We start from the raw sequence: 26,412 nt of genomic DNA on the forward strand, positions 1-26,412 counted from the left end.
AACTTCTTCTTTGATGATTTCGTTTTGGATACAGACTGATGTGTGTGACGCCGAAGTTTGGTTGCCGTGTGCTGGACCAAGGATGAGCCATATCCACACGAGTCACTTGGGACTTCGAGATAGAAATGAAAAGCATCTACATACAACCATACCTACTCCCAGCCTAATAGTGACGCTTCAACATGTTTTGCATAACGCGCTTTGCCCTTGAACCACCCGGAAGGTTCATGTCAAACATACCACTCGCAACAGCCTGCCTCTGTAACGACTCACCAGCATCGCGCAGCCGAATCCAACTCTCCTCATCCTCCTGCATAGCAGCCACATTCGCACTCCCCAAAGTAGGGTCGTAGAAAGGACTATCCGGATCCGTTGAGTTGAGACTGTACTCACTGGGTGGCGGTACACACACCGTCCCTGGCGACGGCAGCTCACCCGTCTGAAAATACGTGTTCACGCGACTCAAGATGCACGGGTCGGGTGCCGACATCGAACAATGTCCTGCGTGATCGCCAATCATAAGGCTGCTTCCAGGGAATAGACTATGCATATAGCGTCCGCTGCGAAGAGGTGTAACCGGGTCTGCTGTATTGCTGACAAAGAGGATAGGATGCGATGTGTTTGCACCCCAAGGACCGTCAAACTTGTAGCTAGCTTTGATCTTCCAAGAGGCACATTGCATCAGTAGCATGGACCAGTAGGAACCAAAGTTTGGCGAAACTTCGTCCATGATATCCCAATATGCGGCGAACTCTTCTTTAGTCAGATGGGTTTGGTCGATTCCGTCGCTGCATAGGATGGCTGTCGTGGAAACAGGGGAACTTGGCTGTTCGAGTGGTTCGCTGCCATCGACAGGACAAGAGAATACGTGGTTGTAGCGCAAGGTTCCGGCGATCTCGTTGATTTCTCTACCAACTCCTTGTTCAATGGCAGATAGGCTGGCGGCTACGAACTCAAATGTGAGGCGCGGCTGGTACGTAGCGCTGAAGAGAATTAACTTGATGGTGGACCAAGTGAGGAGTTCTGGGCCTTCTGCCGAGACGACGGGAAGCGGATTGTGGTATAGCGATGCGATAATTTTTTGTGTGCGCTCCTCTATGTCGAGAACACTTGAGTTGGCGGTGGCTAGAGGACATCTATTGGGTCCCACATTGTAGCAGAACGTATAGAAAGAAGTCATGGCCTTTTCGACGTCTACAAGACTTCCGTTACCCATCGAGTGGGTGTAGTCGTACGAACTCACGACTCCATCGAGGATGATACGTCCAACACGGTCCGGGAACATGGACGCAAACGTGGACCCAAGGAAAGTCCCGTAGGAAAAGCCCAAGTACTGTAGCTTACTTTCTCCAGGAACATATGTGGATTGATGGCACCCAAGACGCTTGCCAGCCTTTTGTGCGACCTTTTGAGCGACTTCCTTTGCCACATATTCGGCATGCCTCTCGGTGATCTCCAACATGTCTCTGGCAACAAACGCCGTCGACATGTACTGCTTAATATCCGGTCCCTCTTGTTTCTCCTCAGCAAGCTTACAAGATGCGCCAAAGGCGTGTTGCATGGACCAAAGTCTACCAAGGGCTGCATCTGAGCTTCCAACAAGGCCCTCGGTCTCTTCCCTCAAACTCCAAGAGAACGCGGAAGGCTGATTTGGCATGCATCGAGCGACTGGCTCTGTCCAACCGATTCCACGAGGGTCGAAGCCGATGATGTCGAAGTATCTTGCGTCAGGCGATGGGGTGAAAGTCTCAACGTTAGAGTCTATGATCTGTTGTAGCCCTCCTGCTAAGAAGAGCGCAACTGATGTACCTGATCCTCCGGGCCCGCCAGGGTTGAACAAGACCGGGCCACCATACCGGGGATCATCTACGGATACTTTGGCGGGTAGCTTGACGATAGCGATGCTCACAGTATGATCAGGGTAGGTCCCGTTGAAGTAGTCCAGTGGCAGGCTCAGTTTTGCGCATTCAAATTGGCCAAAGCATTTGTGGAATTCTAGATGCTCACTCGGTGTGATCTGGAGCTTGGTCAGTCTTGCATCCACCAGTCGATATTATGATGCTGAAGCAGGCTTGTTAAACTAATTTGTAGAGAGCTGCGGTTCGCTTATGTTGATACGGTGCTGGGACTTGGGTCCGAGCGACATGTTGGTGAGCCGGAATGGGATCTGGTCAGGCCACCAATCAGGATCAGACTTTTCATTGAGCCTTTTGATGACGAAGGTCGTCTGTGGTGCTCCGGCATGCGCCCAAGACATCTCCCGGAAGTAGAGTAACCACCTGCTGTGCGACTTGGATCGAGGCTATCATTCGATCTGATAAGATGCGGGCCAGGGTGGCTGCAGAACCACGTGTGCGGTGCGACGCTCAGGAAACACTCTCTCAACATACCTCGGACCACTCAAAAGCAGCATCATGCAACGCAGGCTCAATGTCTAGAAATGAGGACAGATCCCAGTTCTTCAATTCAGGGAAGATGGTATCCACTGCCGCGAGGCACACGAGTGTGACGAAGGTCGCAGAAAGCAGTGCACGCCACCGCGTCGGGGTCCGTCCAGGCTTGACCGGCGCCGTCGCATCCTCCAGCCCGTTCCAACTCTTCATGATGTACTCGAAGTCGTTCCAGCCGGCTGAAGAACAAGCAAAATAAATGCGATGAAGTATTGGATATCCGCGAGTCGTTGAATAGTAGAAGACGGGTGTGGAGGGGTCGTCTGTCAGCGTGCATCCTCAGCCCAAGACATTCGACGTCGCATCCTGGCGCCTGACGCCAAAAGTGAAGATCACCTCAGGCAGCAGCAAAGCACTCGAGGATGCGGAAGTGTGTGCGCGAGGACTATACAAAACGCAGCACGGAGTGCGCCTGACTCCCCGCAGACAGCCCAGCTATCGCTTGCAGAAACCTGCCTTTCTACTCTGCGTTGGTGCTGCAGCTGCAGTAGGACTGGCCGGCGGCTATGTATGCAATATGCAGACGTGGTCACAATGCGCTGCCTTGGCTGCTGAATTTTCCATGTGCAGAAAGCGAGACTAGTGCGTGCGATTAAGTAATGGGTTAGTTGCCGTCGAGATTATCCATGTGTTGGGGGGTGAGGAGAATTGGCATCGCCACGAACCTGCGTCTTGTGGAGGGACCCGTTAGACCGCAGAGCCTCATCGCAACAGCGGTAATGTGATCTCATTGATCCCCAGGAAGAAGGCACCGATCCAGCTGTTGTACCCGTTTGCGAGGCGAGTGTGAGTGAGCATGCTTGCTTTTGGAATGCGGTGTAATCTGCTTTTTGCTGACATGTCTCTTGGTAGAGTTCAAGGTTACATTGAAATGACACAGCTTTTGGGTAGGTAGCAAGCCACCATGACTACGAAGAGCCCGTAAGGAAAGTGCACAAAGAACGGGAACCCTCATAGCGCGACAAGTACAGAGTAGCAGCACCTCCTGATTCAATGGGTATCTCATCTCTCAGTACCAACCACCTCTACTGCCATTAAACATGATATGAAACGTCCATGTGAATGATGATGCTCATTCGAGGAGGAGCAGTGTCGGCTAACGTCCAAAAGATCTCCATCGTGTAAAGCCAGCTCCAATCCCAGGAGCGTTCTTGCCCTCAACTGGAAAGTTCGTACCTTTGGTCATTCTGAGAGCACAGGACTGTAGGACGTGGGTCCGCCGAGGTGTTTACCATTGCTGGCCACCACCTTGGCCACCCTCTTGACCACCACCGTAACCGCCCTGACCGCCGCCCTGACCGCCACCGTAGCCGCCGCGAGACTGGTATCCGCCGCCGCCGCCGCCTTGAGAAGGTCCCCAAGAGCCGCCGCCCTGGCCGCCGCCGCCGTAGCCTTTTCATCAAGTTAGTATCTCACTACGAATAGAACGATGACATGTGCTTACCACGGTCGCCGCCACCGTAGCCTGGGGATATAGTTAGTATAGAGCCACGATGAGTAGGAGATGAGAAGCTTACCTCCTCCTTGTCCACCACCGTAACCTCCACGGTATCCGCCGCCACCGCCTCCGTAGCCACCGCCGCGAGGAGCACCACCGCCAGCGCGGTCGGAGGCCTTGTCGACGCGAATCCTACGTCCGTCGAATCTGGGAGAGTCAGAAGTGTCCACTGTTGGATGGTACGTGAAGGCAGAAAAGACGTACTCCTCGTTGTTCATGGCCTGCATAGCGGCATCGGCCTCGGTGTCCTGGGCATAGCGAACAAAGCCAAAGCCTCGGCTGCGGCCAGTATCGCGGTCCTTAACCACGACCTGTGACGATGTGAGCATGGACTCGACCTTGGCGACGACATTCGTCGAGTAGCGTGTCACTTACGGCTTCTTCGACTTGACCGAACTCCTCGAACTTTTGACGGAGAGCTTGGTCGTCGGTGTGCCATGCGAGGCCTCTGTTCAGGGTCAGTCGCGGTCGCGGTATGGGAAGGCTGCGTACTTACCCAATGAAGAGCTTAGACATGGTGAGAGTGATGTCTGGGTCGAACACTGAACGGTCTCAATACTAGCTCTCGCAACTCGAAACAAGGCGCGCGATACAAGGAAGCTCAAGACAGGTAGTGACAGGAGTTGTAGAGTGAAGGAAAAGTGCAGGAAGGCGAGGAATCCATCGCGGCTTCCCGGGCAGGCAGTATGTAGCAACGTGACGGAACGAACATTTGATCTTGTAGCACCAGGCTGTATTGGTGATGATGGCGCAAGCGATTGCTCTGAAGAGTTAGAGGAGGGAGAGTCGGCTGCAGGCTGTCGCAAGAAAGTGATGGCACAGGGTGAGGAGCAGAGATAGTGAAGCGTCTAGGTTGGCGGGGCAAGCGACGATATGAGTACCCCTCCACCAGGTGAAAGAGCGCTAGGCTGCAAGCAAGTAATAGGTTGCGCGCACGGACTGGAGGGCTGAGGGCCCGGTTTATAAAGCGACGTGGATGGCCACGAGCGACGGGGTGCAATGTGTCTCTCCAGCCAGTCGAGCCAGTCAAGCCAAGGGGTCTGGTAGTTCGGACCTGGGCTGCAGGCAGGCAAACGGAACTGGCCCCTCGCAGCTAGCCGGTCCCAATGCCTTGTCTAGGAGCCCGCACCTGACGATGGACAGGGTGCAGATACTGGTTCTGCCATACATGTCGGCTGGCTGGCTCCCTAGCCTGTCCCGTGTCTGTCTGTTCATGCTGGGTATATGCAGCCCACGTTAGCCTGAGACCGGGGAGGCCCAATTGCAGGGCCCTTGACGAGCCAGAGAAAACGATTTTTTTGATAGGTGCATCGATCCATCGTCGTGCTCAGAGTGCCGGCAGGAGTGCGGCGGCGTCATTGGGCCACTGCGAAATACGTGCATGGACAAGCCTGCGGATAGACAGATTGCGTGCTCGAGACAGCAGCGATCTGCGCCCATGGCTACAGCAAGACTATCGGGCTGTGACGAAAAGGTCAATGGCGGACAGGTATTGGACAGAAGATGGTGGTTCAAAGAAGCTTATCAGAGTCGCCATCCTTAGTCTGACGGTGTGGGGATCGGGTCTAACTAACTTCCAGGCCCTCCATGGCTCTGCATCCCGAACTGGCTCGTGCGCGCGACGTCAAGATGTAGCAAGCTGAGCGTGCTTAATGAGACGACTGCTCGCACTTATACGACCGAAGTCCATTGCGCTGAGACAGGCCAGAATGTCCCATCAATCACATACTACACAGTCGTCACCATCGGATACAGAAAGCGGGCAAATCGGCAGTGTTTACCGAAATATACCGAGGCAGCGCGGACTGAACCGATCCATCTGTGTTCATTCTGCGTATCTCCAAGCAAGTCGGCGACGAGAAGCTATCGCAGCCATTTCCCTGCGATAGCGGCACAGCGCATGCGGCAGCACGATGCACGGTGCCAAGACGTCTCGCTCTCGGGGACCGATTCTATGGCAATACCATCCATCCAATGATATGAGCATCTTGCAGCCCGAATAGAAGTAAGGAGAGGAACAGACACGACAGACACGGCCTCATTTCCACACCGTGAAGGTTGAAGGGTTGACGATGCACTGGCGTCATCAATGCATCGTGCCTTCCTCCAGCAATGCAGTGGCTTCGGCGATGCCGGCAACCTCACAATGGCAGCACCTACTGCACCTGCCATTTCTCTGTCTGGCTGCTTGACGTAGCCTATCAGGTAGCTGCAACATCCAGATGAGACCTGGTCACCTTGAAGGTCTCTCAGATTGCCGTCACACAAGCAACTGAGCGACTATCACGACGATCTGCTGTCTGGCCCCTCGAGCATCTCAGACCCACCAGACTTGCGAGGCGAACCAGACTCCGTTAACGGCACGGCTCGTCTAGGATGCAGGACAGCATGGACATACGAAAGTGGCTAGACGAGACAGTGCAACCGGAAGCACCGCGCGAGCCCAATAACCTTCATCAGACCGCAGAGCCTGCTAAACGGAAGCGCCGCCGCAGATCAGACAGCTCCCTCCTCGATCCCCGTCCGCCTGCATCCTCTCCGCATAAGCCAGCGGAGGATAGTGCTGACGAGGCGCTCCAGGCGACATGCAGCGACAGCTCTAGCAGCAGCCGATATGCGCGCAAACCTCGTAGAAAGACGCGTCCAGAGCGGTATGAGCCACAGTATGCGCCAGGTCCCCATGCCCATCGCGATCGTAAGGACAAATCAAAGAAGTCGCGACGCAAGCCTCGACGCAAGAAGGGCGAGAAGGCACCTGGTGTTATGCAGACCTTCCAGGCAACGAACATGTCTGGGGATCGGCTGACCGTAAGATGTCTATGCGGTCGCCTGGAACATACAGTATGGTGTTGACGATTGGACTAGTTGAAGCCACGGGAGCAGCTAGGCCTCTTCAACAAGGGACGGACATCTACTGCAATCAAGGGCCGCGGGTGTAAGTGATTCACTCCCCTTCCTACAGCCTGAATGACATCTTCCTGTACGTCTTCCCCGCATTACCCAGCTGACGTGTCGCAGTGCCCGATCTGGTGTTCTCGGAGATGAAGTTCCTGCAGCAGCACAAAGACGAACCAGAGCCTGTCCCTCGAACCGACGCGTCCAAAAAGAAACGCAAGAAGGACAATGAACAGATGAAGGAAGGAGAGATCTCCGCTTTCTTTACCTCAGCGCGACCGGCATTGGTCGACAAGGACACAAACACCCCACCGCAGCATCCTGTACCAAAAGCTAAGCGGCGTCGTCGTGATCAATCCTCGGTAGATGACACTGCTATACCTACTGTTGAGGCTACAGGCCAAGCCTCATATTTAGGTTTTGGAAGTAGAGGCCCTCGCCATGAGAGTAATAGCTACGTTTCTTGGTCAGAGTCAATTCGAGCGCCTAGCACGGCGCCCGCACGCCCTCACATATCTCACATACGTACCAGTTCGCGCGATGTAGACTGTCATAGTGAGTTCGAAACCAGAAATGCAGATGAGAGTAGCTTCAAACTACCAGCCCGACCCCCTCCAGTGACGAAGGAAAGAACCGATAGCACGCCTGCCGAGCGCTTCAGGGTTTCGTCATTGGCTCCATCACATGGCAGAGCTTCGAGATCACAGTCCTTCCCGCAACACACTTCGTCCCCGCGACGACCGAACCTCGTCGACCGATCTGCGAACCCACGTGCGGCTGACAATATACATTCGCCTTCGTCAATGCCACCGTCTGCGCCCAAGCATGCTATGGGCACGCATCGTACTCAGCTACCCAGCTCCTCGAAGAATAATCGATCAGACTCGACTCCAGTCTCTGGGATGACTGCTCCATCCGGGTATGGACAGGAGAACCAGCATAGCGAATACAGTCCTGCTGGAGAAGGAAGAATACCGACATCTTCTGACTTGGGGGTGGTTTTGCGGCATTGCAACGATACCTTCCACGAACGACGTCTGGCAATAGGGTCGCGGAGGAGACACAACGAGGAGGCGCACCCATCGTGTCCACAGTCGAACCTGCGGCAGAGTACGAGAGACACTTATCATGCAGCTCAGCAGGGTCCCACTGTACGCTTCGCGGATCAGTCTCACTATAGACCAGTGATGCCCAATTTTGCTGGCCCGAGCATTTACGAACAACAAGCACAGCGTCAGCGATCTCATATGCAACGGGATCGCGAAGAAGAATCTCTCCAAAGTCCATACCTCTTCGAAGAAAACAACCTGGACCAAGGATATCAAATGGAATACGATGACGGGATGGAGCATGATGATGAGAACTGGGTAGGGCTCTTAGAAGAGCCCCTGTCGTATGGCCTTGATGGTGATTCTGACATGTACGGCGGTATCGAAGCACACACAGGAACTGAAATTGAGCTGGTCCAGAATTCGAGACCAGAAAACGACACGGTGGCTCCTGGATTTTGGCGGCCGAATAAGTTGTACTGATGTTGAGGTGGGTGGCTAGCTGGCAGCCACATAGCGCATTAGCGGCAACTTTGTTTTTTCGCGATTAGAAGAGGTCCTGAATAGCGAGACGTGAAGCCTGCAGTTATCCCAAGAAGCTCAAATGACGAGGAAAGACATGTGACTGCAATCTGATTCATGACAATTTGACGAAGCTCAGAAATCGATAGCGACAAGCTGCCTCGGTGTCCGTGCATAAAAAGTTGGAGCTTCCGGTCTCCGCTCCCGTACCTTGCGGACGTTTTCTGATCCTCGGTCTGGGCTTCGCATGAGAGGAGAATCGGCTGCGCTTCCATCTGGTAGTTTACTAAACGGGTGCCATCTGCATGCTCATCCATCAATCGTTGTTGCGGCTCTGTCCCGCCCAGAGATTGATCACCAGGTCGAAGCCCCCCTTCCCTACCGCGACGGCTGTCCCATGCAGACAGTCGGCGGTGACGTTTGTCACAGTGGCGCCTTCCCAACACAGCTCCCCGCCTGCGAGCCCCACTAGTAGACCCCTCAACGACAAAATCAACTCTAGGGCTCGTCTACTTGCAGGCCATCTCAACTCCACAGCTTCTTCTTCCACAGCCATCCACACAGCTGCCACGAAGACCCCATCCACCATGTCTTACACCACCCGCAAGGTTGGCGCTGCCAACACCCTCGAGCACCGCGTCTACATCGAGAAGGACGGCCAGCTCGTCTCGCCATGGCACGACATCCCGCTCTACGCCAACGAGCAGCAGACCATCCTCAACATGGTTGTTGAGGTGCCCCGCTGGACCAACGCGAAGATGGAGGTGCGTCGGCCCCAATTGGCTGCGCCGTGGCCTGTGTACGGCTGCGCGAAACGAAAGACGCTGACTGTCGCTACAGATCTCCAAGGAGGAGCAGCTCAACCCCATCAAGCAGGACACCAAGAAGGGCAAGCTCCGCTTCGTGCGCAACTGCTTCCCCCACAAGGGCTACCTATGGAACTACGGTGCCTTCCCTCAGGTACGCTGATGCGACACCGATATCGGACAATACACAAATGCTGATGCTGTACAGACTTGGGAGGACCCCAACGTTGTCCACCAGGAGACCAAGGCCAAGGGTGACAACGACCCATTGGACGTCTGCGAGATTGGCGAGCTTGTCGCCAAGCCTGGTGAGGTCATTCAGGTCAAGGTCCTCGGTGTCATGGCTCTGCTCGACGAGGGCGAGACCGACTGGAAGATCATGGTCATCAACGTCAACGACCCGTTGGCCCCTAAGCTCAACGATGTCGAGGACGTCGAGCGCCACCTGCCCGGCCTTCTCCGCGCCACAAACGAGTGGTTCCGTATCTACAAGATCCCAGACGGCAAGCCCGAGAACCAGTTCGCCTTCTCCGGCGAGTGCAAGAACAAGAAGTACGCCATGGACATTGTCCGCGAGTGTGCCGAGGCCTGGGAGAAGCTTGTCACTGGCAAGACCCCCAAGGACGAGATCAGCCTGTGAGTAGTGGCCAGCCTACCGTGAATGATTTGTACTGACCAAGCTCCAGCACCAACACCACCGTCTCGCACTCTCCCGACCGCACCGATGCCAGCTCGCTCAACGTTCCCCAGGGCGAGAACAAGGCACCTGCCCCCATCGATGGCAGCATCGACAAGTGGTTCTACATCTCCGGTGCCCCGTCCAACTAGATTTAACGGGAGCCGTGATGAGCACAAAAGTCTGGATATCATTGGAGCATGGGAATGACTGTAGATGATAGATAAACGTGCATGATTAACGCCGACCAACGACGGTATATGGACCCATGAGGAATATCATCAATGCCTCGTCTCAGCCCAACCCAGAATATTGCCGTGACGCCGACTGTCGCTCCGTGTCTTGATACATATGTACATTCATCTCTTCATGCTGAAGCCTCAATTGCCTGCCAACTCGTCTTTACGAGCCAATGACCGTGAATGTCTGTCCACTTCTTCGACGACTTGTGTTATGCGCATGTTGCTAAGGTCGAGGTTCATCTCCTTGCCATCCTCTACACGGATGTTAGCTTTTGCTCGAGGTGCACCGAAAGTGTACGTACTGAACTTGACGCCCAAACTAGCAGGCTCTTTGCTGTCTCGCGGCAGCATCTTGGACTCAATCTTCATGCCATCTGCACGTGCGTTCGGTGGTATTAACGAGAGGAAGAGGCGGGCGGGCTTCGAGCGCGGGGAGAAGGGATTGAAGGTAACGCGGACGTCGGTCAGGAATCTGGTGATCATTGCGGCGATGGAGAACGGAGGAGCTGGCGATGCAGACTATGGCTTGTTAGAGGATACACACGATGAATAGATGCGACTACTTACCAATAAGCGGTGATTCGGGAATGCGCTGCAATTGAAGTTCCACGCTCGTCGCAACCTCTTCGCGATATGTCTGTGCTCAAGATTCTCTGCGGGCCACGCTACAGCTAGCCATCCAGACACGTTGCGCTCTTCCACCCCGCCAAACGGCCCACCGTAGCCATCTCCGTCATAGGCCATCTGCATACATCGACCAAACTCTCTCCGCATTCCGAGCCACCATGGCACCCCTCCCCTCCACCACGCACACTCTCACCACCCGCCTAAGCGCCCTCTCCGAAGCCAACAAAGGCGTCGGCCAACTTATCCAACGACTAGCCAAGCTAGACTTCCAGCCAGGTTCGCAACCACTCGACAATCCCGACGAAGGCGACGTAAGGTTGGAACTCAGTGCCGAGATACACGAGACTCTGAAGGGCATCGAGGAGGAGCTTGAACTCCTGCGGCAAGAGGTCGAGGACGTTACGTCACAAGGAGGCATTACAGGAAGAAGGCGGGATAGCAGCAAAGACAGCGAAAGGAGTAGACTTGCCGTACTACTTGCGAGATTGACCGAGGACTTGAAGTTGTGAGTGATGCATTCCCCGCTTACCGTGTTCTCTGTTATGGCATGCTAACCCTACGTCCCTGCAGATCGCGATCACAGTATCGGAAAGCGCAACTCACAGCCAAGCACAACGCCGACCGCGCAAAGCTCAAAGAACGCGAACTCCTCTTTTCCAACCTACAATCAGGCTCCTCTACCCCATCTTCCACATATCGCCAGAGAAAGCAACAACAAGGGCTATCGGAAGGCGAAGTCGTCGCGCAGGCTTCTTCAGACGTCACATCTGCTCTGCGCCGGACAGCCCAGTTGATGAAAGACGAGCTATCACGCTCACGATTCGCACAAGAAACACTCGAACAGACAAACGCCGCATTACAAGATCTTGGGGAGCAGTACTCAGACCTAAACACACTACTAGCCAACAGCAAGAACTTGGTCTCGACACTCCTTAAGAGCACAAAGAGCGACACGTGGTATCTTGAGACCACCTTCTACATCCTCATAACAACTATCATCTGGCTCGTCTTCCGCCGCTGGTTATACGGACCGCTCACCTGGTTCATCATCTGGCCGGTCAAACTTACCTTCCGCATCCTTTTCGCCGTCCTACCCTTCGGCGCCGCATCCTCAGCCGCATCCTCGAGCGTCGCGGTATCCTCGTCCTCAAGAACCCTCATCGTCCAGCCGAGCGCAACAGGTGGCATACCCCGACGTGAACCCAACGCCCAAGGACACTACATACCTGTTGGTCGCGGAGGCGGAGTGAATCGACAAGGACAAGATCCTAGTCCACAAGGCTCATATTCGCAGCAAGTAGGTAAGATGGCGGAACAGAACCAACAGCAGCAGCAGGAAGAAGTGCCTGATCACCCTCAGTTCAGACATTCGAGGAAGGATGAAGACGAGGGACCGGTCACACTAGGCGACGGGACTGTATTACAGGAGAGCGATAAGCCTAGAAATCCAAAGAAGAAGATGTGGGAGGAGGATGTGGAAAGTGCGAAGCGTGACGAGGCGCAGGCGCAGGAAACACCGGCACAACAGGAAGGAAGTGGACAAAGGCGGAAGAGAGATGAGCTATGAGCTGCGAAATCACAATTGGGTACGTAGACTTGAAGATATTCTATGATAATGGCTATCATCGTTATTCTATCCCCATCATCATCACGCCGTTTAGTATCTGTTTTTGAAGCATGCGGTGACTGCGCGTTAGCAGCTCTGCGCTATATAAACCCCTTTTCGTTTCAATCTTTCCTTACTTCTCTTACCACTACTAAAAACTCATCTTCTTCAAAACTGGCAAGAATTGGTTCTATGGTTCTGGCTCCAAAACGGCAACAAGCGGCGACATGTGTGTCTCGCTGGCTGCGCTCTTTGCTCAATTTAAAAAAAACAAGTTTCGACTCCATGACTGCGTCGGTCCATTCCTCGAAAATTCTAAAAACATCTGCAACATCTGTTAATGGCTGCACTTGTGCAGCGAAACTCCAAAAATATACCGATTCGCTTTATGTCTTGTCGAGTTGCCCGCTGCGTGTTACCAAAACTTCGAGAACCAGATCCAATGACCTGTTCCTCCTTTCCCGAAATGAAGATATACCCTGACTATGTCACAAAACTATGCCAACTCTGCATATGGCTTTGTTCTGGGTGCGTTCTAAAAAGAATACAGCTAGATGCGTGATGGATTTGCTCGTCTCCTCGAAACAGGCAACGGCAGTCCGCATGTTCGTCCTCCTGGTCAGAAAGATACATACGAGGATGCTATGTGTTTTTGTCTTTTTGTCAGAAAGTACCAAATGCACCGACTCATGGTGTCTGGCTCGATTTTCTGGGCCTCGCGAGAGTGTAAGATCTACAGCTGTTGATCTGTAGCTTCTTCCTTCCAACTACCTTCTCCAGGGCTTTTACTCCTAAAACATAAAAGGCTGGAACCCATGAGTTTTTCCAAAGCTTCACGCAAGATGACCTATGTGCGTCTTTGCTCCTCTGCCTTCAAACCCAGGGCGATCGATGCTCTACTCGCTTGTATCAAAAGCAAACGCTCGCTCTTGCTATGAGTCTTTCCTCTGCTGTCTCAAAACTATGCAATCTAAAAGACATGGAGCTGACGAGTCTCCCTTTGCAATTCATGAAAGTCGCTGGCCTCGTGCGTCCTTCCTTCTGTTCACTCTTGCACAAAATGCAATATCAAAAACTCGGAAATTGGACTAATGACTAGACATTGAAAAGGCATGCGGCCATGCAAATGCTTCTGTCTCCGCAAATGGTCCAGAAGGCTACTGCAGCCGCGTCACCACGAGTCGCCGGTGAATTCGAAATATCTCAACAAAGGCACATGGGGCTCTTCTATCAAATTCTCCTGAAGATTTGCAGAATACAATCAGATGGGACGAATGTAACTTAAATACGACCTGGAGCAATAAGAAGAATGCATCTTGTCACGACTAGGGCTTATCTCCACATACCACTTGCATAACTTGAGAAGTGGCACTAATTGCGAGCGCTGACGGGACGAAGAGGCCGAGAAAGTATAAAATCAACGATCTTTTACAAAGCTTAGTCTAAGATCAGATAGTCGGAAGATTAGAATAACTAAAATAGATAATAGGCGTCAGAAGATTGAGGAACTAGAAACCTGGCAGCCGGTCGTTACTCAATAAGGAGCCACTTCCACGGACCTTCGGGCTGCTCCTCCACCTCGTTCCACCGAGGATTCTTTTCAGTCCCCTTTAGCGCCTGGATTTCCGGTATATCTTCTCCAAAATTCATCCTCTCTTTCAAGTAATCCCAGAACTTGAAAGCCTCACCCTTCATCATGTCATGCATGTAACATTCTCCAACAGGGCGCCATGTATCCGCATATCTTTTGGACGGTCTCAGTAGGACAGGGTGTGTATTGCCACTGATAATGAAGACATGATCTCCAACCTTTGCATGCATCGGTGCCATGCCAAAGAGGCCCCTACAGGTTGTGAACAGACGTTGTCCTTGGGCACAGTTCATCATATAGTCCGTCCTGCGTATGTCGTCCCGTGACTGTCCATCTTCTGGTCCATTCCTTCCGAAATCACCTTGACCGACCTTATAGGCCTGACCAAGTGCTGCATACATGGCTTTGTATTCACTGTAATCCATCTCCTTCAGAGCCCCTTCTTGATCACCTGGTGCACAATCCCAGACCAGGATTCTCTTGACCATTTCTTCCCTGTTCAACCCCGATCTGAAATATTCGGTTTCAGACAGAAACCATTTTATGAGGTCCTGGTTCGTATCATGCAGGATCAAAGGCGAGTCAGGAGTAATCTTCCGGTAATCGCTCATGGCAAAGATATCAAGAAGGACCCCTTTCAGGCAGATTGTGTTCGAGCTGAGTCGTCGAAGGTAGAACGGGTTGCTCATGGACGCGTTGTACATTTTCTCTCGGACAAGACGTAGGTTTTCTCCATATGACTGCTTGTGGTGCAGTCTCCAGTCGGAACCCAGGAAGGAAGACCAGGACTAGTCGTCTTGTTTTGCCATCCGACAAAGTTGAACATCATCAGACACTGAGCAGCCTTGATCATGTTGTAAGTAACTTCAGTGTAGATCTCTTCTACACTCGACATCAGTGACGGTTGCATCTCTGGGTTCGCGGCAATGCTCGGCGGTAGAAGACCATACAACGCATATAGTCTGTCTTGATCGAATGTAGCGTTCCTGTTACGAACCAGATGGGCGACAGATGACCATTTCATGGCGGCCTCCTTGATATTGGAACTGCTACTACTGCTGTCCCTGAGACTCTCTACCCCACATAGCTCGCGCACCTGAGCAACGAGAGCTACTGATTCGAATTGTTTCAGATAGTCGCGATAGTTTTGGAAGACCTCTCCCACACACCCATGGTATGTACTCCCTAGGAATGCGTTTGTGTTGTGATAGGCAGCAACGAGGATCTCCCAATCCAACTCGCTGTCACCTTTCTGGAATACGACTTGGCGACCAAGTGCAACCTCCTGCACGACCCACAGTCGAGTCCACCAAGCTGTCTTGAAGAAGTTCATGACGGCCTGGTATTGGTTGAACCTCCTTATTATCAAAATTGCGGTACCCGGATTGTCCATTTTGAGCAGAATGTCGAGCAGGAGACCCTGTTCGGCAAAATCTTGCAAGGTATCATAGTAACTATCGTGTCGCAGGAGCTCTTCCAAACCATTACCAGACGCATGTCTCTTTAGGATTGCGATAACATCTTCGTCCTGCTCCCGTGCAGCACCCAGCCATACACGAACACTGCTGGCTTTCGAATATATGTAGCCCATCATCTGCACCTGCGAGATCCTCTCATTTTTGTCCTGCTGGTTGATGCAGATGGCATCAATCCAAAGCACGCGCTCGTGATCGTTCTTGCGCAGCGCGTGGAGTGCGACCCAAGAGTTGAGTGGAACGGTAAACGTCTCGCCGTCCAGCATCAATTCTTTTCGGGCATTAGGATCGCCCCATACATAAGACAGAGCTTCATATTCTGGGTCGTCGTTCAGTGAGACCTGCTTCAGATGGGCCTCAACTTGGGCATCGTTGTGTGCGCTAGGCTTGAGTATCAACAGCCTGATTTCGTTGACCGAGGCATCGAGCGCCCTGTACAAGCTCGGCATCTCGATAGGTGAAAACAAATTATTGAATGAGTAACGCTTCAGGCAAAATGCAATCTGTTGGGACTGAGAATGCGTATCAGGTGTTACCTAGGTATGCTGAGTGAATTGATCAGATTGCTACCGAGAAGATCATGTGGAAAAATCAGGTTACGTACCTGGTCAAAACCCTGATCGCTTACCCATGATCATGATGTTAATAGACCATCTCAAACGTCTTTGATAGGTGGTAGGGCGATACGATGCAGCCCTGAAATGATTACACAGTTGGCGATCTGACGTCATATTACCTAGGTATGCCACTAGCCAAACGGGGCGCATTCTGCTTTGATACTAGGCTGCCATCCACGTCTTCTCGCAGGTGCTTTGCAGGCTGTTGATCGCGTCGATGCTCAACGTGTGTCAGCTGCTGAGCAGAGAAAGTACCTAGGTAATTACGTGATAATCCAAGTAAGGTTCCCGAAATACGCCATCAGCAGCGTGACCTCGGGATTGTGTAAGACGAACTACAAAGGAGATTAAACCACTTCATCTCCACTTGGTCTGTTTCTGGGTGTATGAAGACTTACTCTATCCAATCTTATTCAGGCATGGTGTATCGCATTTAACAGGACAATAGTTAAGGTAAGCCTGATTCACGTCAATGGTCTTCCAACCAATACTCGCAGAACTCTTCAGTCTTTGGTGCAGATCATCTACAGGGTAACATATGCCCCATTCTCACTCCCGCCCTTTTTCCAACGACGCGCACACCGTGGTGTTTTATTTCCCAGATTTCACATCAGGAACAACCATTCATCGTCCACCAGGAAGTATGATTGAGGAAGCGGATGAGCAGGAATAGCTGCGCTGCAGAAGTGAAACGTTTTCGCCAGCATGTTTTCAAGGAAGCTGACATCTGTGTAGCATGCTCTAATGAGACGGTCGTTCCGTTCAATCGCTGCTAACGTGTAACGTAAGATTCAACGACTAGCCGGATGCTTCATTAGCGACCTAGAGTGAACTGCGGGATTTGCACTTTTCCAAAGCAATTCGAAGTGGTTATATTCAGTCATTTCAACCTTGGAAGTTCAAACGACGCTCAGGTCTTAGAACGGGTGCTAGCTAGAGCGTCAAACTTGTGCGGCGTACGTACACCCATAATAGTTTGAACTAACTTGGCATCTGCATAAAAGCGGCACGGCTGCATACACTTGGTGATCTGGCTTCTCTTGCCACCTAACTTGATCACTGCCTCGCGAATCTCATCGCCACCATGGAGCCCATCTACTCGCGTGATGAGTGCATCGCCGCGGTCCACGACTTCTACGACTTCTTGGGAAAGATGTTCATGGATGTGCCCGCGTCCATCATCTACCCACCTCCCGGCGGTTGGCCCAACATGACTCCCGAAGTCGCGGATCGTCTAGGCAAGGATCCAGAAATCATCAATCTGCTACGCCATCTGCCATTTCCTGATGACCAGCCTTACACAGCACGGCCGCACTGTTTGCCAGGCACCCGGTTCCACGCCTGGACGAAGGCAGTGGACGAGCTGAAGGAGCAGGGAGACGCAGAGAGAGAAGATCTACTAATCGAGACGGAGAGCCATGAAGACCAGTTCGGCGGCATGATTCCCAAATACTGCATCGGTCTTACGTACGCTCTCAACATCAGCGAATACGTGATGCTGTTGGACGTCAGAACTGGGCTGGTATATTGGATGGACTGCCCGGAGGAGATTATCAAGGCGTGCGATCCTCAGCCATCACGTCTGGTGTACCCTTTGGAGGGGGAAGTAAAGGAGGAACCAGATAAAAGCGTCGTTGTTGTACAGGAGGAAGAGGATGATGTCGAAGCTTCAGACGACAACAGCGAGAACGAAACGCCTCCGACATCCGATGACGGTAGTGACGACGAGAACGATGGGTCTGTTGATTTCGAGGACGACGATGATGATGACGATGACTCGATGGACGTGGAGTGGGGACCCTGCTGGCCGGTCCGCCACTTCTTCGCCATGTTGAAGAACCACTATATCAAGCTGAACTTCATCCCGCATAGCAGTCATCGTGTCGTTCAAATCTGGACGAAGCGATATACTGACCACGACCGAATTCCTGAAGGGTTTGCAGAGTTTTTACAGTCCATATATCACAAACATGGGTGGCCTAATTTGGAAGTCTATCAGAAAGAAGCATGCATGGCAGAGCTCGAGAAAGCAACAGGAACAGAAGGTACCAAATATTACTACCTGGAACAGTACTTCCAAAATCGCGAATATTAGAAGAAGAGGTGGGGATCAAATTACGGATCGAACGCGGCGTAACATGTACCATTGGTACGCAATGCCGAATAAATAACCTACTGCGGTTCCTTTCGGCGATGTGCACCGTTTTTCTCTCTTCTTCAAAGCCACTGCCTGACCCTGCATGTCCAATGGAACCCTTGACCTAAATCAATGAAAGTAACCCACATTGTGGCTGTGAGTGGCCGTGCAGCTGTCAGGAACTCATAGGCAGCATGTATATGCACCGTTATATGAGAATGTAATTGCGTAATTCAGAAAATTACTGCCACTGCCTCTACAGTACGGATCTTCAGCTACTGTCTCTTGTAGTAGATCCTATACCCTTAAACGACTACACTAGTCCCGACTAAACTATTTAACTAAATCGCACACCCTAATAATCTTTAATCTCGACTATAAATGCTCTAAAACACGTTAGAAAGCTTTTCGATGAATCTAACATTAGAATCACATACCGCAACCCAGAAAAACAAACCGACAACTCGTTACGACTACTAGACGATGGGTTGCTGGACACCACACCCCGCGACGAGACGCTGGAGATGTAGGTGAAGCCTCGAGAACAATCCTCGACTCGGATAGAGAGACAGACACAAATTACACCGACAGTATCCACTAACACACCCCAGAACAGCCCAGAACCAACAAACCTCCCCCTTCCTCCGTCTCCCCGCCGAACTCAGAAATCGCATATATAACATCCTATTCGGCCACCGATCAATCCACCTCAAAGACCGTACACCTTCAAAATACCACCAGATCCCCCGACCCTGCGTCACGCACATCCGCCCCGTTCATCCCGACAACGACGTATACGGCCCCGGTATCGAAAACGACCGCACGCGTCATCCGGGTAAACAAACACATACATTCTCCTTACTTTTCGTAAGCCGCCAGATCTACGAGGAAACCCGCTACCTCCCCTTCAGCCTCAACACGTTCAGGTACGACGAACGACTCGGGCGACAGACCTGGCTCCGCTCGCTGGCATCCCGACTCGCTGTCGTGCGGAAAGTGCGTCTTCATGTTGAAGAGGATTGGGGTTTAAACCGTGGATTAAATGAAGGTCTGACCAACGGACTGGAGTTCTTCCCAAGTCTCGATAGTCTGGAGCTGATTTGCGGGCATGGCCAGTACAAGGCAGGTGGGTTTGACAAGATACTCAGATTGGCGAAGAAGACGAAGCGGGATGTGGAGGCGCTAGTCGGCTCCGAGGTCAAATTGAGGATCTATGTCAGGAAGGTTTGGAACATTCGCGAGTACGATCTTTTTGATTTTTATACCTATTTTCCCTTCAAGCTTTGAGCGTTGCGACCTATTTTGGTCGGATTGGAGTGACGGATTGCAGACATCATGCTCACAGCTGGCATGTTGACATGGGTCTGGTGTAGGATATGAACGGAAGAAGCTTGGTGAAGCTTGAGAAGCTTCGCGTTGAAGAGCCAGATCTTAGTCATCCATCATTCCCAACAGGGAAGGTACATAACACGACGACTTCGTCATAATAAAGCTCACCCAAAAGTTATTTGACTATCTTACCATCTCAGTTGTGATCCTCGCTTGCGACAGTATCATCCCATTCCTTCCTGCTGGAAAAGCCGAAAATGCAAGTCCACGAGCACCCCGCCTCATCCCCCATCCTGCGGCGCGCCCTAAAAACCGCCCTACCTCACAGTGTCAATCTCGTCTACAGAATCCAGCACCCAAACCGAACTGAGCACGCTCACATACTCGCCACATTCCCTCCGTCGGCCACTGAAATACCAGAACGCTGGGCAGCAGCCTACCTCGACCGCTCTATGCGTCCAGAGACCGAACTTTGGATCTTTAGTAACGCAGAACAGCCACATCACTCGAATGCAACACCGGAGTTTCGTCAAGAGAGCAAGAAGGCGGTATTGGCATTACTAGAATATATGGCTAAACTTGCTACTCCACCAATGCGTTCCGATAATCTACCTGCTCTGGACCTGGCAAAGCAACACGAGAAAGACTACCCAACCCCACCAGCATCCGGCGCATTCGAATCCTCGCCAGGAACATATATGCGACATCTTCTCATGCCCCAAGTAGTCACTTTGGGTGCATGCCACCGCGATGTGGTCGAGATCCTCCGCGAAGCAGGAGTCTTGCGCACCGAGCTTCCAGGCCCTGATGCAGAGCTGAATAAGTTCCTGTTCAAGCTTTCTGATCTTCCAGAGACGCGAGAGCTACCCAAGGGATTACGGTGGGGTGAGATGCGCGAGAAGGATATCGATGTCGTCAAAGCCAGGACGTCTATTCCAAGGACGACGAAGACACTCATGTCACTGAAGAGTGTGGGTGTTTTTGAAGAAGAGACAGACACAGCAGTAGCGTGGACATTCCTCGGTTTAGACGGTTCTCTTGTTACGCTACATACGGAAGAAGCATATCGAGGAAAGGGGATAGCAAAGGCCGTTGCAGCGAAGCTGTTTCGACAATATGCCCCAGGGTTAGCAGTAGACGACGACGGGAATGCATGGTCACACGCAGACGTATACTCGGGCAATGCGCAAAGTGAAAGCGTTTGTCGAAGCTTAGGAGGCAAGCCGCTCTGGAGGTGCTTTTGGGTGCGGATAGACCTAGAAAGGGCGGGTCATCCTGCAAAGGCTGTCTGAGCTGCGGTCAGATGGTGCGCATCACCTCTTCACAGCATGTTGAGGTGCACAAGCTAGTGGTATATCTGTTGTAAAGTCAGTTTCGAGCCTTGCCATGGTAAAGAACGAGTGACTTGAAAGACAGGTTGCTCATTAAAAAATTAGAGTGTTGTTGTTGTATTTTGATCCTCACCGAGGAATCTCAGGGTTAAAAAGAAAATAATCATAGCAGCGCGAGATGAAAAGGATGTAGGCTTACCTGAGATCGTACTGACGCAGATGCTTTGTGAGCATCACGGCATAGTGTCTGAATGAGTTCATCTGATCGTATTGTCGTTGACTGTCTATACCATGAAGACATGCTTCGACAGACCGTAGCCATGCCGATATCTCTCAAGAAATGTCATCGCAAACGTGAGTAGCTTAGTCGAAGAGACCGAAGCCCATGTCGTCATCCTCAGACTCCTCCTTCTCCTCTTCCTTGGCCTCCTCCTTAGCGGCAGGGGCGTCACCACCACCGGAGGTAGCACCGACGGCAGGGCCAGCGGAGGCGTACTTGTCGGGGTTGGCGATGCGGTCCTTGAGCTCGGCGATCTCCTCCCACTCGTAGTCGGTCTCAATGGCGACAGAGATGACCTTCTTGTAGGAGTTGACAACGGAGTGCATGACGGAGGGCAGGGTGGGGAAACCAGAGGCCAGAGAGATGGCGGCAATGGTGCTGATGGCAGAGGAGAAAGCCTTGAGCAGCTGGGACTCCTCGATGTCCAGGACGGAAGCCTCGAAGGTCTGGCCGTTGTCGTAGATCTGGTAGATACCCATACCGTAGGTGAAGGGCGAGATGTTCAACAAGTTGAGCAGGGTAGCCTCGGAGGCACCGACCTTGTTACCGGCCTCGATGAGCTTCAAGTCGGAGGTAATTTCGATGGTACCACGGGCAATCTTGGTGGGGACACCGAGAGCCTGGAAGAAAGAGGTCTTTCCGGGTTCCATACCACTGCCATATGTCAGTTATTTGTACGATGTGTGTGCGCAGGACGTGTTCTTACGTGTTTCCGGCGGGAATGTAGACATCGCCGGGGGCGACGGCACCGGCACGAGCGGGAGCAGCGACACGGTTGGCGAGGATCTTGTCACGGGTCTCCTTGAGGTCGGCGTTGGTGAAGACGAAACCGACGTTGCCTGTACTATTGTCAATGCTGTGCGCGAGTGTCGCGTCTGTTGGAAGACGTACCCTTGACGTGGGGAAGGAGACGCTCGTACTCGGGAGAGTCGTTGATGAGACCCTTCAGAGCACGGCGGACCATGGTGTTCTTTCCCATGAGAACGACACCCTCGCCGCGGAGCGACTGGCGGATCTCGTGCATCTGCTGGGACGAGACATTGTCGACGGTGACGATGAAGATGCTCTTGTACTCCTTGAGGAGCTGTTCGAGCTTCTCGAAGTAAGCGGCCTTGGTTTCTTTCTTGCCCCCCATTGTGTTCTGCGACCCAAAGGGATGTTTAAGGTCTTAGTTTGGTGTTGTTGATGGTTTGAGGAAGAGAGGGAAAGTTCGGCCGGCGAAAATCGAGGTTGTCTGCTGTGGGTGGCCCCTGCTCGCCTAACGCGCTAGCGCATTTGGGGCCTCACAGAAAAGTACCATCAACTCCACGAGCCGGTGTCCAACGCAGACATCATGACTGTTCCGTACCAGTGCATTGTAGCGCGAAGCTCCGAGTCTTCAGATGACTGGACTGTGTTTGCTGCGAGCGGCTCCAAGATTGTAGTTCAATCCAGCCGCGGGTCAGTGACGACATGGCCACAGCAAGACGCCCAAATCGAAGTGAGTGATGGCGTACTTATTGTGATTTGTTAATGTTGTGGCATTGGATTGGTGGTCAAAGTCGTTGCCCATCGCTAATATGAGCAGGATCAGCAGGAGGGCGACTCCGAAGAGCGACCAGGAAAACGCATCAAATTGGAACAACCGAAAGAGCAAAAGTCGAATTTCGCCAGTCTCATCCTCTCAAATGATGGACAATACTTGGTTGGCATCACTGGCGAAGATAAATGTGTTCGCGTCTTTCAGATCGATGCTCAGAGCCAGCTGCACCAGTTGAGTGAAAGGTAAGAGGCGCACGGCATCCACCTCGTTCGACAATTGACATGATCAAGGTGCATGTCAAGACGGCCTTGCTCAATTACCCTCACGTCTGACGACACAACCATATTGTGTGCAGACAAGTTTGGCGATGTCTATGCATTACCACTTCTCCCTTCGCCTGATGACGACAAGGTAGAAGAGTTGCCCGAGGCACCAGCAACTGAAGAGGCCGATGAGAAAGAATGGATCCCTTCCGCTACTACTCTCACTGTTCACTCTGGCAGGAATCGAAAGACTCTTGAGGAGCAGCTGAGACGGAAAGCGAAAGGCCCGGCGAAGCCCAAAGAGACTATGAGATTCAAGCACGAGCTGCTCCTTGGCCACGTCTCTATGCTCACAGATGTCGTCTATGCAAACGCAGCTGGTCGGGGCTATATCATGACAGCGGATCGGGACGAACACATCAGGATATCAAGAGGCCCACCGCAAGCACATATTATTGAGGGTTTCTGCTTCGGCCACGAAGCGTTCGTGAGCAGGCTTTGCCTTACTCAGTCTGGTCTACTTGTGTCTGGCGGTGGTGACGATCACTTGTTCGTATGGGATTGGCAGAACTATCTCTTGAAGGAGAAATTAGCCATCCGTGATCTTGCTTTCACTCATCTCCAGGAGCGTGGTATGATCCCAGAAGGAGTAGATATGGCAACGTGCAAGGTTGCGGTTTCTGGGATATGGAATTTACCAAAAAAGGACGATGTAAGTATCACGAAGACGTTGACTTTGTTTATCCATTATCTGACTCTTGATAGGCCGAAGTAGTTGTTGTGGCATGCGAGGGAGTACCAGCATTGTTCAGCTTCGGACTAGGTGCATCCGTACCAGGCAATGCCATTCCACTGGACGGAAACGCGCTCGACCTTGCCATCATCCGCACGTCTACTGGTCCATTGAAGGTGGCTGTTTCGATAGACAACATCCAGAAGCCAGGCTCAACGACCGAAGTTCGGGAAGACACGGTAAGCTTCTTGCTCAGAATTACTTCATGAATGATAGCTAACATATCAAGCAGGTACCAAGGCTGCAATACTTCGCAAGACAGCAAGACGGTACATGGCATGCAGATGCAGAGCTCGCAGAGACATTGAAGAGTTTCGACCAAGGTGGTGACGACCGACTTGCAGATGACAAAGCCGTCCGGGATATGCTCTACAATGTGGAGAACCTCAGGAAGCGTCCAGGCGCGGAGGATTAGATAGCAGCGTTAGACGCCCACAATGGACTTGTAGTGCTCACTCCCAAGCGCGGGGCCGATATACAAAGACAGAAAGTGAAGCGCGACGCGTGCGACTCCAGAACGTGCATGAACTGTAATCATCCAAACAGTCGCCCCCAGACTACGCCTCAGCGCCGGACGAGGTCGCGACATTTCGGACGGGGCTCCTGATGAACTTTGCCGAGGCTCGTGATACAGAAGTCGCCTCGAGTCAAGCATGTCAGCACCGGACATTAAACGCAAGATGGGCAAGATGGGTGGGCTGCGTGGAACGTGGGTCTAGTACAGGTCGATTTCTAAGAATGACAGCCCGGCCGGCGATGGCGTAGATCGACAGCAAGCAGCCGACTTTTTTCTTTCCAAGCAGAAATCTCCCAACGTCTGACATGTGTTGCATTTGCAAATAAGGTGTGCTTGCTCTCTTCCTCCTCATTCTCCAACGTGCTATCCTCATTTTGATACCGCATTGCATATATATTGACTGCGACGCATAGTTGAGCACGATCTGCATCTTGAAAACCCCACCACGCCTCGGCTCGCCGTCATCCCCCAAATATCGCGGAACCTCCGAAGCTAGAAGACGACGTCCACTAATCGCAAACCCGCTGCGGCAACGTCAAAAGCGTTTTTCCAGCCCCTTCTCCGTCACTTGGTCCCTCCCACATAAGGCACCATCTGCACCGCTCGCACTTCGTTGCTAAACCTCCACGTCGCATCCCACCCTCCACACACGACCCACACGCCCGCAACCACATCTTGCACGCGACACGCGAAACTTTCGCACACGCCGCCAAAGTGTTCGCATCAATCTTCCGAAGGGCCTCCTCCCCCCGCAATCTATCCTTATTCTCCGTCCCCATCGCTGCCGCGGCATCGCATAATCAGCGCGTCTCACCTGTAGCGGGGCTCTCGACTGCTTCAACCTTTGCAAAAGTACAGTCGCGAAACATGCATTCAAAACTAGTCAGTAAGTGGCATCCTAGAAATTCCTGGCATGGATAGTACTAACAACATACAGTTATTGGGTATGTTCTGCGATCAATGGCGCGACAGAGTCGATTTCGAGAATAATGCTAATAAACACAGCTCGGGGCCAGCAGGCCACACCGCAGCTATCTATGCCGCACGAGCGGACCTGAACCGTAAGACACCGCGTCGCCATCACGTCGACGACATGCTAATCGCTTGTAGCCGTCATGTACGAGGGTTTCATGGCTCTCGGCATCGCCGCAGGTGGTCAATTGACCACAACAGACGAAGTCGAGAACTTCCCCGGTTTCGTCAAGATCGGAGGCGGCAAGCTCATGGTCAGTAACAGCACGCGATGGTTATGCGCCAACTGGTACTAACAGCATACAGGAGCAAATGCGCGAACAATCCGAAGCCTGCGGCACCGAAATCATCTCCCAGACTGTCGCAAAGGTTGACCTGAAAGCGCGCCCCTTCAAGTACTGGTTACACCCCATGGGCGACGAAGAGGAGATTGAGGAGGAGATACACACTGCCGATGCTTTGATCATCGCGACCGGCGCAAAGGCCAGGAGATTAGATCTCAAGGGCGAAGACAAGTACTGGGGCAACGGTGTATCCGCATGCGCCGTATGCGACGGCTCCCTTCCCATGTTCCGCGACCAACCATTGGTCGTCATCGGAGGTGGTGACTCGGCAGTAGAGGAGGCTCTATACCTCACGAAGAAGGCGTCAAAGGTTACCGTACTCGTACGAAGAGACCAGCTCCGCGCGAGCCGAACGAACGCCCGCCGGTTGACAACGCACCCCAAGATCGAGATCATGTACAACACCAGCGCAAGCGAGATCAAGGGCGAGGACAAGAAGAACGGTCTGATGACACAACTAGTGGTCAAGAACAACGTCACAAAGGAGGAGCAGACCCTCGACGCAAAGGGTCTCTTCTACGCCGTCGGCCACGACCCCGCCACCGAGCTGTTTAAGGGACAGCTTGACATGGACGAAGACGGCTACCTGATCACCAAGCCCGGAGAGGGTCTCACAAGCGTCGAGGGTGTCTTCGCGGCCGGTGACGTTCAGGACAAGCGGTACCGCCAGGCCATCACCAGTGCAGGATCCGGCTGCGTTGCTGCCCTCGAGGCAGAGAAGTGGCTTGCCGAGCAAGACGATAGCGTTGGCAACGAGCTCGAGACAGAGAACCAGGCTGAGAAGTCGCAAACAAACGGCGTCGTCCCCGAGTACCGCTCCAACCCTCTGCTATAGAGGAAACACGCACCACAACCATTACCATTACAAAC

At 52.5% G+C, this 26,412-nt stretch overlaps 12 protein-coding genes across 12 annotated transcripts; 7 read left to right on the plus strand and 5 right to left on the minus strand.

Annotated features, from left to right (window-relative positions):
- Nucleotides 1–163: 163 nt before the first annotated feature.
- Nucleotides 164–2,603, minus strand: J4E79_009899 (uncharacterized protein; the record flags this gene model as incomplete). Its single annotated transcript, XM_049358739.1, has 2 exons — nucleotides 164–2,017; nucleotides 2,391–2,603. The coding sequence occupies 2 exons, from the start codon at nucleotides 2,601–2,603 to the stop codon at nucleotides 164–166; spliced, it is 2,067 nt and encodes a 688-aa protein (XP_049206842.1).
- Nucleotides 2,604–3,678: 1,075 nt separating this feature from the next.
- On the minus strand, nucleotides 3,679–4,464 carry J4E79_009900 (uncharacterized protein; the record flags this gene model as incomplete). The annotated part of the gene is made up of 6 exons (XM_049358740.1): nucleotides 3,679–3,842; nucleotides 3,895–3,915; nucleotides 3,968–4,095; nucleotides 4,153–4,259; nucleotides 4,324–4,396; nucleotides 4,445–4,464. The coding sequence occupies 6 exons, from the start codon at nucleotides 4,462–4,464 to the stop codon at nucleotides 3,679–3,681; spliced, it is 513 nt and encodes a 170-aa protein (XP_049206843.1).
- Nucleotides 4,465–6,336: 1,872 nt separating this feature from the next.
- Nucleotides 6,337–7,717, plus strand: J4E79_009901 (uncharacterized protein; the record flags this gene model as incomplete). Its single annotated transcript, XM_049358741.1, has 4 exons — nucleotides 6,337–6,756; nucleotides 6,832–6,883; nucleotides 6,967–7,301; nucleotides 7,703–7,717. 4 exons carry the CDS (start codon nucleotides 6,337–6,339, stop codon nucleotides 7,715–7,717), a joined length of 822 nt encoding a protein of 273 aa, XP_049206844.1.
- A 1,284-nt stretch (nucleotides 7,718–9,001) lies between these two features.
- IPP1 (Inorganic pyrophosphatase) lies at nucleotides 9,002–10,048 on the plus strand (the record flags this gene model as incomplete). The annotated part of the gene is made up of 4 exons (XM_049358742.1): nucleotides 9,002–9,178; nucleotides 9,255–9,374; nucleotides 9,429–9,856; nucleotides 9,907–10,048. The coding sequence occupies 4 exons, from the start codon at nucleotides 9,002–9,004 to the stop codon at nucleotides 10,046–10,048; spliced, it is 867 nt and encodes a 288-aa protein (XP_049206845.1).
- A 228-nt stretch (nucleotides 10,049–10,276) lies between these two features.
- On the minus strand, nucleotides 10,277–10,621 carry J4E79_009903 (uncharacterized protein; the record flags this gene model as incomplete). The annotated part of the gene is made up of 2 exons (XM_049358743.1): nucleotides 10,277–10,392; nucleotides 10,441–10,621. The coding sequence occupies 2 exons, from the start codon at nucleotides 10,619–10,621 to the stop codon at nucleotides 10,277–10,279; spliced, it is 297 nt and encodes a 98-aa protein (XP_049206846.1).
- Nucleotides 10,622–10,923: 302 nt separating this feature from the next.
- Nucleotides 10,924–12,332, plus strand: J4E79_009904 (uncharacterized protein; the record flags this gene model as incomplete). Its single annotated transcript, XM_049358744.1, has 2 exons — nucleotides 10,924–11,270; nucleotides 11,336–12,332. 2 exons carry the CDS (start codon nucleotides 10,924–10,926, stop codon nucleotides 12,330–12,332), a joined length of 1,344 nt encoding a protein of 447 aa, XP_049206847.1.
- Nucleotides 12,333–13,901: 1,569 nt separating this feature from the next.
- J4E79_009905 (uncharacterized protein) lies at nucleotides 13,902–15,886 on the minus strand (the record flags this gene model as incomplete). The annotated part of the gene is made up of 2 exons (XM_049358745.1): nucleotides 13,902–14,750; nucleotides 14,777–15,886. 2 exons carry the CDS (start codon nucleotides 15,884–15,886, stop codon nucleotides 13,902–13,904), a joined length of 1,959 nt encoding a protein of 652 aa, XP_049206848.1.
- Nucleotides 15,887–17,138: 1,252 nt separating this feature from the next.
- On the plus strand, nucleotides 17,139–19,478 carry J4E79_009906 (uncharacterized protein; the record flags this gene model as incomplete). Its single annotated transcript, XM_049358746.1, has 3 exons — nucleotides 17,139–18,099; nucleotides 18,639–18,717; nucleotides 18,803–19,478. 3 exons carry the CDS (start codon nucleotides 17,139–17,141, stop codon nucleotides 19,476–19,478), a joined length of 1,716 nt encoding a protein of 571 aa, XP_049206849.1.
- A 299-nt stretch (nucleotides 19,479–19,777) lies between these two features.
- On the plus strand, nucleotides 19,778–20,812 carry J4E79_009907 (uncharacterized protein; the record flags this gene model as incomplete). The annotated part of the gene is made up of 1 exon (XM_049358747.1): nucleotides 19,778–20,812. One exon carries the CDS (start codon nucleotides 19,778–19,780, stop codon nucleotides 20,810–20,812), a length of 1,035 nt encoding a protein of 344 aa, XP_049206850.1.
- Nucleotides 20,813–21,214: 402 nt separating this feature from the next.
- J4E79_009908 (uncharacterized protein) lies at nucleotides 21,215–22,266 on the minus strand (the record flags this gene model as incomplete). Its single annotated transcript, XM_049358748.1, has 3 exons — nucleotides 21,215–21,785; nucleotides 21,838–21,970; nucleotides 22,023–22,266. 3 exons carry the CDS (start codon nucleotides 22,264–22,266, stop codon nucleotides 21,215–21,217), a joined length of 948 nt encoding a protein of 315 aa, XP_049206851.1.
- A 198-nt stretch (nucleotides 22,267–22,464) lies between these two features.
- Nucleotides 22,465–24,124, plus strand: J4E79_009909 (uncharacterized protein; the record flags this gene model as incomplete). Its single annotated transcript, XM_049358749.1, has 5 exons — nucleotides 22,465–22,611; nucleotides 22,699–22,888; nucleotides 23,009–23,628; nucleotides 23,682–23,888; nucleotides 23,942–24,124. 5 exons carry the CDS (start codon nucleotides 22,465–22,467, stop codon nucleotides 24,122–24,124), a joined length of 1,347 nt encoding a protein of 448 aa, XP_049206852.1.
- Nucleotides 24,125–25,093: 969 nt separating this feature from the next.
- Nucleotides 25,094–26,377, plus strand: CYS9 (Thioredoxin reductase; the record flags this gene model as incomplete). Its single annotated transcript, XM_049358750.1, has 5 exons — nucleotides 25,094–25,112; nucleotides 25,164–25,170; nucleotides 25,232–25,287; nucleotides 25,337–25,452; nucleotides 25,505–26,377. 5 exons carry the CDS (start codon nucleotides 25,094–25,096, stop codon nucleotides 26,375–26,377), a joined length of 1,071 nt encoding a protein of 356 aa, XP_049206853.1.
- Between the last annotated feature and the right edge of the window lie 35 nt (nucleotides 26,378–26,412).

The sequence above is a fragment of the Alternaria viburni genome (assembly GCF_023758015.1).
Source record: "Alternaria viburni strain BMP 2772 chromosome Unknown scaffold_27, whole genome shotgun sequence".
NCBI lineage: Eukaryota > Fungi > Ascomycota > Dothideomycetes > Pleosporales > Pleosporaceae > Alternaria > Alternaria viburni.